A 15,119-nucleotide genomic window follows, 5' to 3' on the forward strand; every position below is an offset into this window, starting at 1 on the left:
CCGGGGGTCACAGCGCGACACGCCAGCATCCCACCACCCCTCGCCTCCAGCGACAGCCGGACACACCGGGCGCCGCTGCCGTTTCGTTTCAGAGGCTTAAACGTTAAGTAAACAAAGGTCAAAATGTCAGAGGACAGATCTCCTAAATGACCTAATTTTTAAAAGAGCTTAGCAGCTCTATTTGCCGCAGCGCCGGCAACGTTACACAAATAACTCAGCGGGTTGCGGCACCGGGCAGATCACGATCACTCCTAAACCAGAGGAAAACCGGGGTAACGCCACGCTAGTTTATCTGGCCAGCAACAGCCAGGCCTCCCGTCTGATAACGTACCGCTGCCTCCGCACGCGGCTCGAGCGGCGAAACGCCGAGCCCAACGCCTCTGCCGTCGCCAGATAACCTCGGAGGCTGAAGCACAGGGCTCCCGGCACGCGCGCCGGAGACCAAGGGCTGCGACCCCGTGCCAGCTCCGCACCGCACCGCTCCCAAGCCCGCTGCCTCCACCTGATGGTCTTTCCTGCCTCGGTTCACATGGGCCAGCAAGCGCGCCTGGCACCAGCGATGTGCTGCACGCCTGGATCAGCGGGCGTCTCGCGGGATGGGGGACATGGGGCAAGGGAGGGCAGCCGCCAGCCAGCCCAGCCCCTGCGCCCTCCGTCCTCACAGAAAAAGGGGATAAAGCAGCAAAAGTCTCAGCAGTAGAAATTATGCATTTAATTGCCTAGGAAAACAAGGCAGAAGGAAGAACGGTAAACTTTTCTGGACCGGAATGTATCTAGCCTATTGAAATAAAAAAAGTCCACGAGTTGGGCAAGAAAAAGCTGAACTTGCCAGCTGTTTCTGCTGCCAGGGAGATGCCAGCTGGCACACACGGCAAACCCGGCTGTGCCGGGACTCGCCCAAGTCGCCCCTACGCAGCCACAGCCCAGGGCACCGACCAGAAAAGGTGGTGAAACCCCAGGACCACAGCAAGGACCGGGATGGAGCCAGGTCTTGGCAGAAAACGCCAGGAATCTCCCCAAACGCCATCTCACTCCTGACCAAATTACTGAAATCCTGCAGATGGGTGTTAAGGGATCTCGGGGGGGGAAAAAAAAAAACCCAGATCAGAAGATACTGGGAACAAATCCCTCGAATAGGAAAGGGGTTTCCCTTGGAAATCCTATCTGTTGGATTTACCTCTGCAAATTTTAGCACGCAAAGATGACGCAGGGCGGAGGGCACCTTGAGCGAGGTGCATCCAGAAACTGGCTGGGAGCATTTGGTGTTTCCAGCTCTTCACGGCACGGCTTCGCTGCCAGTCCTGGCATCCCCCTCCTGCCTTTTCCACCCCCGGCAGCTCTCTCCCCTGCCCCTCGCCTGCCCACGCTGCCTCCAACCCTGCTTAATAAGCGATTTCCCAAATTCTCTCCTCTCCCCAGCGTGTTCTCTCTTGCAGGATCCGGCTGTGCCGGGCTCAGACGAAGCCTCCTCAGGGCTTGCCTTCACCCAGGGCTCTTGCAGAGAAACCCCCACGCACCGTTTGCTCTCTCTCCTGCCAAAGGCAGATCTGCTCCCAGGCTCAGAGACAAGGTAGCAGAATAAAAGCTCTTTCCCAAGGTTGCCGCCAGCTCTGGCAGCAGCAGGGTTCGGCCTCGGCGCCCAGGACCACAGCAGCATCTCACCTCAACCCGAGCAAACCACGCTTTTAAGTAAACTTGTGGTTTTGCCATTTCTCTCCCCAAGACGAGCCCCACTCACAGATGTGTACAAATAAGCCAAGAAAAGGCGATTCAATGCCGCCTATGGCTTTTGCCAGCGCTCGCCGGGAGGAAGGCAGATGCTTCGCCGAGGCGCAGTGCCCGCACTCCTGCCAGCCCACGGGGAGTTCACAGCGGTGCCCCCGCATCACCCCGTCCCCGCCGTCCGAAACAGCCCCGGCGCAGCCCCCAGCACCCACCGCCCCGGCCACCGCACAGCCACCCCCCGTGCCTCTCCCCGCAGCCCCGCGCCGGTAATTCCATTAGAGTTACAGCCTGGGGAAAAAGGGGAGGAAAAGCACAGGCAGGGATTAAAAATGGGAATGAAAAAAAAAGTTAAAAAAACCCCAGGAACAGCGACAAACCCTGTCTGTGGGCAGATTAAAACCATTGTCCAGGAAGAACCCAATCCACAACAGCTCACAATACACACAAGATTAGAAACACTCCTCTGAAAAGAAGCTAATTACTAGAAATAATTACTAGAAAGAAATCTGTTATGGCTTATCAGTTTCCCCGCTGTTTAAGCAATCCCCCCCGCCTGCCCCCGCTGAAGACGAATGGTAAAAGAGTGGCAGATTTTGAGGACCGGCGATTTAAAACAAACAGAAAAGCCCTCCTCGCCCTCTGGGACGAGCCCGTTCCTCACCGCGCTGCGTCCTGGCAGCATCCTGGGCAGCCAGGGATGGTCCCCGCCACCTCTCCCCCCTCGAGCCTGGGGTGCTCGGACCTTGCCAGGATGTCACCCATCCTCCGGGGAGCAGCACAAGGGCTCAAAGCTTGACAACTCGGAGCAAGGAGCGATGGAGCTCACGGGCATTGCTACTGCACCCTGCTCATGGGGTTCACCGGCCCCCGCCTGGCAGCCTCCCGTGATTTTTATTCAGAGCACTGATGGTATTTCCATTCAGGGACTGACTTTCTTTTTTTTTATTTAATTTAGGTTATCCCATCCAGCGCAACACAGGCCAGAGCTCCCTGCCCAGTTAGCGTTGCGGGCAGCTCTGGTTTTCCCCATCACCTTGTCGAGCTGAAGCTGTGGGAGAGAGGGCACCTGGGCTTTGGGAAGCATCCAACCGAAGATTGCCCTCACACCGTCTACTTCAAAACGTGCACGAGCGGCATCACCCGCAGCTCTCGGGGAGCCCTGAGGGCAGGGGAAGGCCAGCGCTGGGAGCAGCACCCGCAGGTCCCGCTGTCAGTGCAGCCCAAGGTGCCTCCCAAAGCCAAGCTCCCACCGCGCCAGATGCTGTACGTTCACGTAAAGAACACCCATAAGCCCCAAATATCACATCTGTGTGCCCCAGCTGAATAGAAATCAGTACTTTTCCTTTCAAAGCACGCTACGTGAATTCAAACCGGTTTTGGACTAGGCGTGCGCCCTGCGATCTGCAGGGCCGTCGTCCTGAGAGCGGGTGGAACCGGGGCTGCCCGCCGACGAGCGGGCAGGCAACCGTGCCTCCAGCCACCAGTGCCAGTGCCTCCCGCCGCCGGGACTCCCGCCCGCTCGCAGGAAACAACAGGCACGCTGTCCTTCTGGGATTAAACGTGTCCGGCACTTTGCACCAGAGCCGTGTGCTCCCCAGCCTGGGCTGCTCAAGCACCTTCCTCCTGCCCAGGAGCTGAGCAGCCCCCTCCACGCTGCGCCGGGGGGGCGAGGGCACAGGCTGGGCCGATGGCGCAAGGGACCTGCCTGGACAGGCAGGCAGGAACAAGGGGCAGGGATTCAGCCTCGCAGGGGGTTCGGGGATGTGCTGGCAGCGCCCTGCTCCCCCCAGACTCACACCCGCTTTCTGTCCCTCCTGGGCCATGCAAATCCCTCCGGCTCTCCTCGTGGAGTTTGCTGCCCTAGCACTGCTCTCGATTTTCCCCCTCCCTAACTAAATAAACCTGAAATCAACGCTCTGCGCTGCTTCCGCGCACAATCACCGCTGCTCGCAAGCCAGACCCGCCTGTAGCCAGAGCTTCCCTGGCCAGCCCTGCAAAGCCAGCTCCCGGCGCAGGGACTCGCCGGGAAGAAATTGGGATGAACAAGCTTGCACGTTCCACTGCTCCTCTATCCAAACGGCCACTACACCCTGCAGTTCCCAAATCTCTCTCCTTGCACCCCTGCTCATGTCAGATCAGTTCGTGAGTGGCGAAACGGCTCATGTGGGAAGGGGAGCCCCTGCTCCTCCTCCCGCACACCATGGCCCCAAAACACCGTCGGCCTTCAGGGGCAGGTGAAGTCTCCACCCTCGAAAGGACGCGACCACTGCTTCAAAGCTCGGGCGGGCAGGAGCTCCCCAGCCCACCAAAGGATGGTGAGAGTGGAGCTGCCTTTTGATGTGCCGGATGCATGTGCAAAATAGAGGCAAAAAAGAAAAAAAAAAAAAATCAGAGTTTAGCTCCATTTCTCCAACAAGTGCTGCCTGGCCAGCAGTGTCCCTTCGCTGCAGGAAGGGTGCTCACTGTCCCTAATGCACGTTGTTGGAGGATGGCCGGCTGAAGGCTGCCTCTGGGACACTGCACTGGCTCAAGAAACACAAGAGCCGGAGGACATGGGTGCCCGGAGGCAGCCAGCACCGCCCCAACCGAGCGGCAGCCGGCAGAGACCAGCGCTCAGAGACCACGCCGACGGGGGATGCCAACGTGCACGTTTTCTTTGTGGGGCCCTTTCAGCTCAGCCTCCCTCTCTAGTTGGCCAAGTCCATCATTTCCAACACAGATCGTGTTCTTCCTGAAATATTTCTTCCAGCAGTTTCTGATCCTCCTTGAAGAAACAGAGGTCAACTGGGAAAGAGATACGAATTCTGACTTTGCAGAAGGGCTTAGACAATAGTCTCACGCACCTCTTGTCCACCCAGTACCACTGGACATGTCCATCCTAATCTGCTCCTTCCATCTCCTCACATTTTAAAATCCATCGGTTCCACTCAATCGCCCCACGAGCACAAGCTTGCCCGGCCCGCTGCCCCCGGGGCGGATCTTGCTGGAAACCAGGGACTGGCAGCTGAAGCGACACATCTCCAAAACTCACCTTTCTCTCCCACTTTGCCACTGCTTTTACGCTATCATATGCGAAAGCATTTTCTTTTTCTGCTCTCCTTTCTCTCCCCTTCCACTTATCACTTTGCCACTTGAAAAGTTTTCAGAAGCAGCTTGGTAAAGAGGAAGAGAAAATCCCACCCATGGTCTTCCTCCGGTCCATCCTTCTCAGCACAACAAGCACAGAGGCGAAGCAAAAGTTATTTATGTATTTTGGAACCTGCTCCAGGAATTGGTATTTTCTACTTTAACCACATTCAATTTTAGGAACAAAAGCAACTTTGAAATGCGAGGAGCCCCCTGCCCCTCCTGGCTGCTCTTTCCCGGCCTCCCCAGCTCCCGTTTCGGCAGTGGAGCTCCCGGTGCTGCAGCCAACCACCCCGGCCAGCAGCCCAGACCCTGCGCCAGCGCCGGGAGCTGCAGCCCCGGCAGGCGCTCGAGCCTCGGGCACGGTGCGTGGCCGCCGGCCTGCCGGCCGCGAGGCCGCAGCTCGCCCTCCACCGCGGAGGCAGCCGGTGGAAATCACCTGCCGGGGCAGCAGAGGCTCCGGCTCCGCGCGCTGGGGACCAGTTGGGCTCGCAGCCTTGCTGGGGAGTGCCGCGGCACTTGCCAAAGACTGGGAGCCCTGGCTTTGAGAGGAAGCCAAACGCGTCTTCCCTGCACACATCAAAGGGGAAACCTCCGTGTTCCTCCCCGGGCAGCTCCTTCTCAGCTGGAAACTCTCAAGGCTGCCTCAGCCCCAGGCGTGGGACGGGTCGGGATGGGTCCCCCCCACGCACACCCCCAAGAAACCCTGCTGAACTGCATCGAGGCTCCGCCGCCTTATTAAGAACCATCTCTTCTGCTTTGCTTACATCCTTCTGGGGCAGAAAATGAGAAGGAATAACCGCCCTTGCAGAGGGACGCGGGGGGAGCTGCTCAGAAGCGCCCTTCCACGCTTGCGCAGGACCCCGAGGGGCAATTAAACATCGTCGTGTCCCCCCCGACAGCAAGAGGAGCGAAAGGGGGGAGCAGAGCTGAGAGCCAGCCCCTCGCCCCAGACGTGAGCCCGGAGGAGCAAACGCGTGCCTGCTCGCTTCCCAGCACGACCCCGCTCCCCTCTTCCCCTTTCCGACCAGCTCCACAGGAGGAACCTCCTATCGTGGTGGGGATTTTCTGCTTCAAACGCAATTCCTTCTTCTAACCCCACCCTTCAAACCACGAGCAAACACCGCTAGCTGCAGGGCCCTGCCCCGACACCGCTCCTTCCACACTCACTGGAGGGTTTTAACCACCACTGCGTGGGCAAAGGTGGGGAGAACTAACCCCAATTCCCGACCTAATGCCATTAGAGCTCTCTAAGCCCTTCAGGATGGGTATTTGCTGCTCTTAATCTCTCCTCCCACCCGTGAGCTGGGAGAGTTAACTGGGTAAATTGTCGCAAGCATCCGGTCACACACGATCACCGTCTCTGGCAGAGCAGGCGGGCCCTGTTGCCAGACCTCAACGATGAGCTGGGTCTCTTCTCCCCCTCTCTCCCGGTGCTTTTCCACCCTTGATTACCAGCTCCCAAGAGCAAACTCAGCCCAGCCTGTGCCAGCACGGTGGGCATCAATCTCCGCTATTGCCTCTGGGTGCTACTGTGAAGCAGGGAAAAATAATCATGCACATAAAATACGGCAACCGCCATGCACGTCAGGCACTGATGAGACCCTCTGGACAGCAGCTCCTTGAACAACAGCTTCCAGAACACCTTCTGGAGCAGGTCTGACATGGGGGACAGCAACGCCAGCGCAAAAGCTCCCACCGCCACGTGCCATTCTGCGTCAGGATTCCCCTGCTTTGACCGCACACCCGCCAGGCAGCCGGAAGGCACTTACCCACTAGTCCAGCTCCCAGGAATGGCGATGAAGATATGCTGTTGTGAGACGGCAGGTCCCTGTGCTCGCTGTAGTGGGGGCCTTCGCCATAGCTCTGCTGAAGCAACACGGAAGAGTTACCGCCTGGGCACGTGGGGATGCCGAGCCGAACACCAGAACGCGAGGCTGTTGGAGCTCGGTCTCTCCCATAGCAGGAAGGGTCAAAGTCAAAGGCTCCTTGTAAAAAGGGCACAGAAATGATCTCATCCTCAGAGCAAGGGAGAGCAGGGCAGTGCAGCCAGGAGGCTGTGGCGCTGGGAGGGGATACGGCACCAACGCAGGGACATACGGGGGGCTGCCCCGCGCTGGCAGCTCCCAGGCATCTTCTGCCTTCACCCAGCAGCTCGGCACCCACCCGGTGAGAGCCAGGCAGCCCCCTCCCCAAGCCAGCGGGGAGAAGAGGAGAGGAGAAGGCCTATAAAAATGAGAAATGACACCACAGCGCCTGATCCGCCACTGACCTAGGGGAAGGGAAAGGTGCCATTGCACAAACGAATCGCACAAACCCATTAAAATGAGCATCTGTCAAAATAACACCACTTCCATTAAGTTAATGTCTTTTCTCTCTTCCCCTCCTCCGGCCCCGGTTACACGCTGTCGCAGCCTCAACTCCTTCGCTGCAAAACCCTTCCCGTGCTCCCCATGCCTGCCAAGGGCGCCTCGGCTGCCCGATGCGGTAGATTCCCCCCAAACAAGCCCTGGTGGGCCCCTCGGGCTCCCAAAGCCGTGCACGTGGTTGCCCAGCGAGCTCTGCCGAAGGCGCAGCCCGTCAGGCGAGACCCCTCAACCTGCGAACCCGCTGGGGTACCCCTCGCCCCCAGGAGCCGCCCCCGCCCCACGCCAAAGCCCAGCGCAGGGAGGGCAGAGGCCTCAGCAGCCACGGGGTGCGGGCCCAGGGGGTTTTTGGAGGAGAAGCTTTCTCCAGGGGGACCTCAAGGCAGCAGAGCCTGGGGAGATGGGGATGGGGCCCTCTCCCCGCTGTCACCCCCGCAGGGTTAACGGGACCGATGTCCAAAACGGGGCAAGAAAAGCTGTTCCGGGCTTAGACCCAACCTGGGCGCAAACACGGGCGCTGAGAAGCCATGGCACAGCCCCTGTTTATTTTGGTTGGAGCTCGGTGTTTGCGCTTCGTCCTTACCCTTCCTTGGTCAAATGTGGAGCTGTTTTGATCTCCCGTTCCCCAGGAACCTGATCCCGGTCTTTCATCCAAACCTACCGAAAAACAGGAAGAACAAAGGTTACTCTTGCTTTATCAGCAAAGCCTCAAAGGTGTTCTCGCAAAATTAACTCTTCCTTCTACAAACAAAACAATATTTTCATTAATAAACCACTTCCACTTGGCGTGACCAATCCTCCCCTCTCCCTCCTCATCTTCCCACTCCAGCTGGGAGTTTATTCCACAAACTTCAAAGCAAATCCCACCACAGCCTGGAAACGCTTCAAAACATGGGACAGTGGGAAGAGGAGAAACAAGTATTTTAACTTGCTTTATTCCAGAGAGCACCTATGAACCTCTTCTCCCCAGAGACTGACAGTGAAGAGGACTACGAATTAAAAACTCATTGCGCCCATCCCGATGCTCCAGTGGGACCCGATTTTTTTCCACGGTGCTGCTAGGTCCCAGGCCAAACTCTGTTCTTCATTGCACCCGAGCAGATTAAAAGAGCGCCCAGACCCGAAAGCGCCTCGGATGGGAAATGCTGGGGGTACAACATGACCCGTGCCTTAGTCACACTTGTTCAAGACATTTGTTATTTAAGCCCCATCACGCTCCCGCAGAGGAAGGTGTGCCGTCGGCACAGGGCACGCTCCCGTCCACCTCATTTTTAGCCCTCCCAAGTTTATCCTTGGCAAAGGGGATCCGACCCAAAATGGCAAGGGACCAACCAGGAGGGTTTTGCAATGTGCCTGCACACAGACTGCGGTAGGAAGCCGTCTCCTTTCATCGTCTGCCAGGTCCGCCCAGGCTGCGCCTCTTGGGCTACCAGGGGAGATGGCGAACATCCACCGGGACAAAAAAAGCCGGGGAGTCACATCAGCAAAGCTCTCGCTGCTCAAGCCGGCACCACGACTGCACCAAAGAAACCCTTCCTGGCAGCCAAGCCTCGACTCGACAGCAGGATTTCCGACTGCGCTGGTCCGTCTCCTCTGCTCCGGGGGGTGGCCAGGGGTCGGCATCTCCGCGTTCAAAGGCTCGTGGGGGTAAAGCCGGGGATCTGAGAGGGGGCCAGGCAGGGCGGGGGCATCGCTCTGCCCTGCGTCAGGGCTTTGGAGATGCTACACAGATACAGTGAGCTTCGCCGGGGCGGACGGGGAGAAATCCCAGACCTGCAGGAGGCTGAGCAGCGCGGACGGCACCGGCCAGAGCCACCTCTCTGCCTTGTCCCATGGAAACCCCAGCCCCGCTGCGGGGGGCATACGGCCACGCTTGCCACGCAGCGGCACGAGAAACCTCTTGCAACGGCTCTGGGCAGCATCCAGCACCATCCTGTGCCACCCCCAGAGCCAGGGGCTCTCTGGGGACCCCCTCTGCACCGGCTCTTCCGATAGCACAGCGCCAACAGCCGAGGTGCCGCCTGGGACTTACGGCAGATTTTCTTTTAGGAGCAGAGACCCGCTCGCAGCAGCGGTGACAGCGGAGGCACAGGACGGTGGCAGGGACAGGGGTGCACGTGGGAGCAAGGACACGGCGGGGAAGGGTTGCAGGGCGCACTCCAATTTCGTTTCAGCAAAGCTGATTATTATGGCAAACACGCCGTGTATTTGTCTCCTCCGCTCCCCTTACTGTTCATTTAACCAGAAACTTCTTTCAAATTACATCCTTCTATTTCTGTGCCTTTGTGTTAATCATTTCCCCAGAGAATTGGTGTTTAATTGCTGTCTAATTTGCATAATTATGCATATTAATCTCCACACCTAATGAATATTCATACTTCTCATTTAGATTTTGTTTTCTAATCAAAAATTTCCAATGTGATTACTGTGCAGAGCAGGGATAAGCCTCTAATAATACCTTGGATACTAGGGAGAATTACTGCCAATTCTCCCACCTCCTACTTCCTAGAATAAACTTTTGCTTTGCTAATGTGTTTTTCTAAAGCAATTCATCTGCATACCCTGCAAACACCAACGGAGATCAGGAGGCAGAAACGCTCCTTCTATTCATTTTGCCTTCACGGGTATTTTTAAAGCTCCCTAACGGTCAGGGTGAAGACTCGAGCAGGAACCGCAGCCTCAGACATCCCCGGCAAACTCGCCCCTTTGCGCCCGAAGGACGAGGACCGCGGCCCCAGCCAGGCTTGGTGCCCCCACGACGCGCCTCGAGAGCCCCGGAGCCAGAGGGGAAGCCGAGGCACGGGGGCCTCGATTCCCGCACCCACCCCTGCACCGTGCAGGATGGGTGTTCGCAGGTCCCGGGCCACCCTGTCCTGCCTCTAGCCCACCCGACGGCGCAGGAGCATCCCCAGGCCAGGACGCGCCAGGAGAGGATGCCCAGCGGGGCAGGCTGGGGGCTCTGGAGGGAGCTCAGGTGCCTGGAAGCCCAGGATGAATTTTTTGCCAGAATTCCTTGGCGGGGGGCAGAAATCACTGCCAGGCTTCCCCAGGGAAGGAGGGAAGAGGAGGCGGCGGGTGGTCCGGGTGACAAAAGCCGAGGCCAAGAGGCTAACGTGACCCCTAGACGTGGAGAAACCCTCTGCGCAAGCTCCTTCCACGCCGCGGTGCCACCAGCGCGCCCCAAAGAGGGGTCAAAACCGCACCGGGTGCTCTGACGGCACGTACGCACGGCGGCAGGCTGCAGAGGATGAGCCGCTCTGCCAGAGCGCGTGCGAGCCCCGGGCACCGCGCTCGCCTCCTCGCTGCTCCTGGGGAGACGCGGAGCTGGGGGCAAGCAGCCAGGAGGGAAACCCTGACCTCCTCCCACCGGCTCCGCAGCGTGCAACCCGGCTGCAGGCACAGCAGCGGCCGGATCCCGCAACAGCAAACCAGTCCCCGGGGAAACCCAAAAGGCCTTTTTTCCCCTCCAGGCGCCGGTGTTCACGTGGTGGCGCGGCTGCCAAGGTGAACCGAGGTTATCGCTCTCCCACCCAAGCGGCAAAGAAAGCGGCGCCGGGCTCCGGGAGCAGCACCAAAGGCTCGGCCGCCTCCGAGCGTGCCCGTGCCGGCGCGCCGCTGCAGAGCCAGCCCGCTGTCCGATGCCTGCTGGAAAGAAAGGTCTCACGGCTTCCCTGAGCTGCAGTCACCAGCATGAAAGGTGCCAGCAAAAATCTCCCATTTTCAGCCCACAGGTGTTTTAAGGATTCAGGGATTTCTGGGATGAAGCCAGGAAAAAACAGACTGCCCTCTTTTGACTCCTGGCACCTGTCCTACATTCAGTGTCAACCTGCTCTTCCCTCCCTCCGTATCGGAGTCAGGATCTCAAATTTGGCAGCAAATGCCCTCTGCCAACCCTGTGAAAACCCAAAGTTTGGCCAAAGGCAGGCGCTCCTGGAAAAGCCCCCATCAGCAGGGTTTTGCCCCGCTCGCACCATAAAATCCCCAAAAACGGTGCCACCACCGAACGCGGTCGCAATTCCCCCCGCCCGCGGCGCTCACCGGCGCTGCCCTCGAGCCCGGCCTTCCTGCGGGCACCGAGCGGCTGGGCTCGACCCGAACGGAGGGAGGGGAAGGAGCGGAAGACGCGGAAGCCTGGGGCGAGCAAGACATCGCTCAGGCTGCCCCGTGCCGGCACCCCCGGGGCTCTCCCCAAGCGCTCGCCCCAGGGTGCCCAAGCATCCCACCCGGACCTTTCTGTCCCAGCAGCTCATCCCGCAGGCATCTCCCTCGCCCCCCAGCTCTGCCTCGCCCCTGGGTACAGATTTCCTGCATTAAAGCACACAACAGTCCTGGAGGAAAAAAAAAAAAAAAAAAAAAAAAATCATAAATCCAAGTCACCAACTGAGATCGTGTCAAAACTCACGTGGCACGGAGCTGAATTACGTTTGCACAAGCAGGCTTAATTCTGGCATATCCCAGCTTTTGAGCGCTTGGCTTTGCAACGTTTACACCGCTCTTCCAGCGCAGGGCGTGTGTGCCGTTTCAGAGACACCCACGCGTGCACGCAGCTGTCGGGAGCCAACTTTATTTTAAAATAAACCCATTTTCCAACTAACCAAGTTAAGGCACACTTTCCAAGTCAGAAAAGACAAAAATAGGAACTACCTCGTCTCTCCATTAATACAGTTATTAAAAAGCGTACAGATTAATTGTGCATTTTAATATCCCGGATCATGAATATTCATAACACATTTCTTGCTCATGTTCTAATTAAAACATACTAATAGAATAAGATGTAGCTGTCAGACAGCAATTTTTTTTTCCCCTTACGATTTCTGTGCCGCAGCTAAGAAGAGCTGATAGACAAGAACCGTCCTAAGCTCTCAGCATGGATAAAAATAATTTGTCCACGCTTAGCCTCAGCAAAAAAGCCCTTCGCGCAGTAAGGAGCCACAGCAAAAGGCTGCGTGCAAGTCACCGGCGACACAGGAACGGCAGCCGTTCCCCACCCGGGAGGAATGAAACCACTTGAAATGCAAAAAGAAGGAAAGGCATTACGGAAGGTGTGGGGTGTTCTGCCCCATCCCCACATCCCAGCAGCCACTTACGGTCCCTCCTGCTCAGCTCCCAGTTTGCGGCTTCCAGCCCTCACCCGCGGGGTCCCCGGAGCCGAAAATGCTGCACCAAGAGATGCCGCTCTGGTTTCAATAACCCGAGCCCCGAAAGCTACCTGGGCACACGTGCTGGCCCTCGAGCCAGCTGTGAGCCCCAAAGCGTTCTGTAGCTCGGAACCCCCCGATCCGAGCACAGCACCGGGACGCGGCTTGGGAGGGAGCGCGGCTTCGGTGCCAGCCCCTGCTCTGCCCGCCCGGAGACGGCCAAGAAGAATTCCCCGAGGTACGGCCTTTGCATTCCGGCCAAGGTCTTTCAAAACAAGCTCAACGGGTGGGCAGCCGTCCCTCTGGACCCGGAGGACGTGCGGGGCAGGACATTTTGCTCCTGAGACCTCTCGGACGCCGTTTGTGCGGCAAGATAGAATCATAGAATCATCGAATCGTTTAGGTTGGAAAAGCCCTTTAAGATCATCCAGTCCAACCATTAACCTACACTACCAAGCCCACACTAAACCAATCAAGGGCAGACCAGACTGAACCATGTCCCCAGGTGCCACATCTGCCCGTTTTTTGAACACTTCCAGGGATGGGGACTCCACCACCTCTCTGGGCAGCCTGTTCCAATGCTTGGCCACCTTTTCCGTGAAGAAATTTTTCCTAATATCCAACCTAAACCTCCCCTGGCGCAGCTTGAGCCCATTTCCTCTCGTCCTATCGCTAACTAAAGATGCAGGGTTTTTGCTCTTAAATCCTGCACCAAGGGATACCCGGAGGAGAACACGCACTGCTGCTAAGCTGCGGCCCAGCAGGCTCAAAGGGCTCGAAGGCACCTAGTTTCCAGCGTCAGGAGGATGCAGCGAGGGGACCGTCACGGCGGCCTGACAGGTGACAGTGGGGGACACCGCCGGGGATGCTGCGCCGCTGGAGCTGCGGCTGAGCGCTTCGCTCCCCAAGGCTGCCCCTGCCTCCGCAATCTGCCAGCACCAAAGCGCCCTCCCTAATCTGATTCCCATCAAAACGACTAGGCTAGGCTTTTTTTTTTTTTTTTTTTTTTTTAAAGTCTATTAAAAATATTTAGGCCAAGCCCTTCATGTGGCTGGACAAGGTTCGGGAGCAGCCGCAGCCGCATCTTCCAGCTTCAAGGGTCCACCGGCTGCAAGGTGCCCGCAGCGAAAGCCGGGCGGCAAATTCAGCTCTGCAGCCGGAGCAGCACCCATGGGCCGGAGCAGCACCCATGGGCCGGAGCAGCACCCATGGGCAGGAGCAGGGTCGGGATGTGGTGGCAGCTGGGAATAAAAACCCCGCAGCCAGCAGCTCACCATGCTCATGTTATGAATACACTTAACCTCCGCCAGCCCCCAAGCCGCCCCGGGAGAAGCGTGGGGGACCCCGCTCCCCGCCTGCCTCCGTCAGAGGTGGGACCGCCGTGGATAGAGACGCCGGTGCCACCGTAATTTGATTTGAAACAGAGGTGACAGAAGGCTGCTTGATAAACACTTCCAAATTAAGCGGCTTTGTGTCCTAATCGCCCTGGCGATCAGCCTCAGAGCAAAATCTCGGCTAAAAGGGATTTGAAATCAATAAAATTAGTCGACTAGTAATTAGCTTTAGTCCCAGTCAAACCAGCAAAGTTGTTTTTCCCGGTGAGAGTTGGCTCTCCGGACCCGCGCACCACTGCCTGGTGAGGGGAAACCCACCAACGCACCTCGGCACCCGGGCATCCCGGGAAAGGCTCCTGGGCGCAGGCAGAGCCCCTGCAAGGGGAAGAGCGGGCGCTGGGAGCGGCCGCCGGCTCTGCCTGTTTATTTACCAGCCCCGTCCACCCCCGAATAGGAAAAAACAGCTGTGAATGGAAGGCAGCCGGTAGCTGTTTACAGGACGTCGATTGTGGATGGGACTATACAATTTGTTCACTTCCTTTTCCCGGCGCACGACAAAACAATTTAAAAAAAAAAAAAAAAAAAAAAAAAAAGGGCAAAAAAATCCCCGAAAAGCAAGCGGTGCCGAACACCTGGAGGGCAGCACAGGGTCCCCGGCAATGCCGCTTTGGTGGCCCCCGCTCATCGGGCAGACTGGGAGTCCTCGCCCCAGGTAGGGGAGCTCTGTTTCATCCCCTCCACCGCCTCGAAATTTGAGATTGGACCAAAGCTGGCTGGGCAAGACAGCGAGGCTCAGCTTTGCTGTTGCCTGGGGAGAAAGAAAGAGTTTCAGTGGATCTTGCTTGAGAGTGGGCGGTTTCGTGCCTCGAGCGCCCAGCCCATGCTGCGCTGCTGGTAGCTGCAGCCCAGCCGCCGGCCGGTCCTGGGGGAGGGATGCAGCATGGCCGGATGCGGGATGATTTGGCTCAGATGAAGAGAGCCGCTTATCGGGCCGTGCTCCCCCAAGCTCGCAATTTGAGGGGCACGAGGGTGAGCCCCGAGGATGAGCGCCGCTGCGTAGAGGTGCCAGCCCTGGCCGGAGGGACCCAAAGCCACCGCGGCATGTCCCGAGACGGGGATGGAGCCACGCCGCCCAAGCAGCTCACAGCTGCCCAGAACCCAGCTCCGTCCTGTCCCTGCCCCTCCACGCTGCCGCTTCCCGACCCGTCCAGGAGGAGGAACCGGGCCAGGCGGCACAAGCCGGGTGCTCTGGACCACGACAGCCCCGGTAAGAGGAGGGCAGCGACGCCGTCCTCCAGACCAGGCACCCAAAGCGGGACACGCACAACTGCGCTGACACGTTCAGCAAACGGGTCATCTCGGAGCCCGCTAACACAGATCCCTACACGATTTATGGGGCAGACTCTGCCCATTTATCTTTGCGATGATGA

The 15,119-nt window shown here is 58.2% G+C and overlaps 1 protein-coding gene across 13 annotated transcripts in view; it reads right to left on the bottom strand.

Moving 5' to 3' along the window:
• The window catches only part of TCF3 (transcription factor 3), an 82,118-nt gene that overhangs the window by 32,525 nt on the left and 34,474 nt on the right, over positions 1-15,119 (bottom strand). For 12 of the 13 annotated variants that reach the window (XM_075723756.1, XM_075723754.1, XM_075723752.1 and 9 more), the window contains exons 4-5: positions 7,801-7,874; positions 6,624-6,720 (exon numbers count right to left, since the gene is read on the bottom strand). In XM_075723756.1, coding sequence (XP_075579871.1) covers positions 6,624-6,720; positions 7,801-7,874 — 171 coding nt within the window. The remainder of the gene's footprint in view (positions 1-6,623; positions 6,721-7,800; positions 7,875-15,119) is intronic. The other variant, XM_075723747.1, reaches the window with a different exon arrangement.

The sequence above is a fragment of the Pelecanus crispus genome, chromosome 20 (genome assembly GCF_030463565.1).
Source record: "Pelecanus crispus isolate bPelCri1 chromosome 20, bPelCri1.pri, whole genome shotgun sequence".
NCBI classification, from domain to species: Eukaryota; Metazoa; Chordata; class Aves; order Pelecaniformes; family Pelecanidae; genus Pelecanus; species Pelecanus crispus.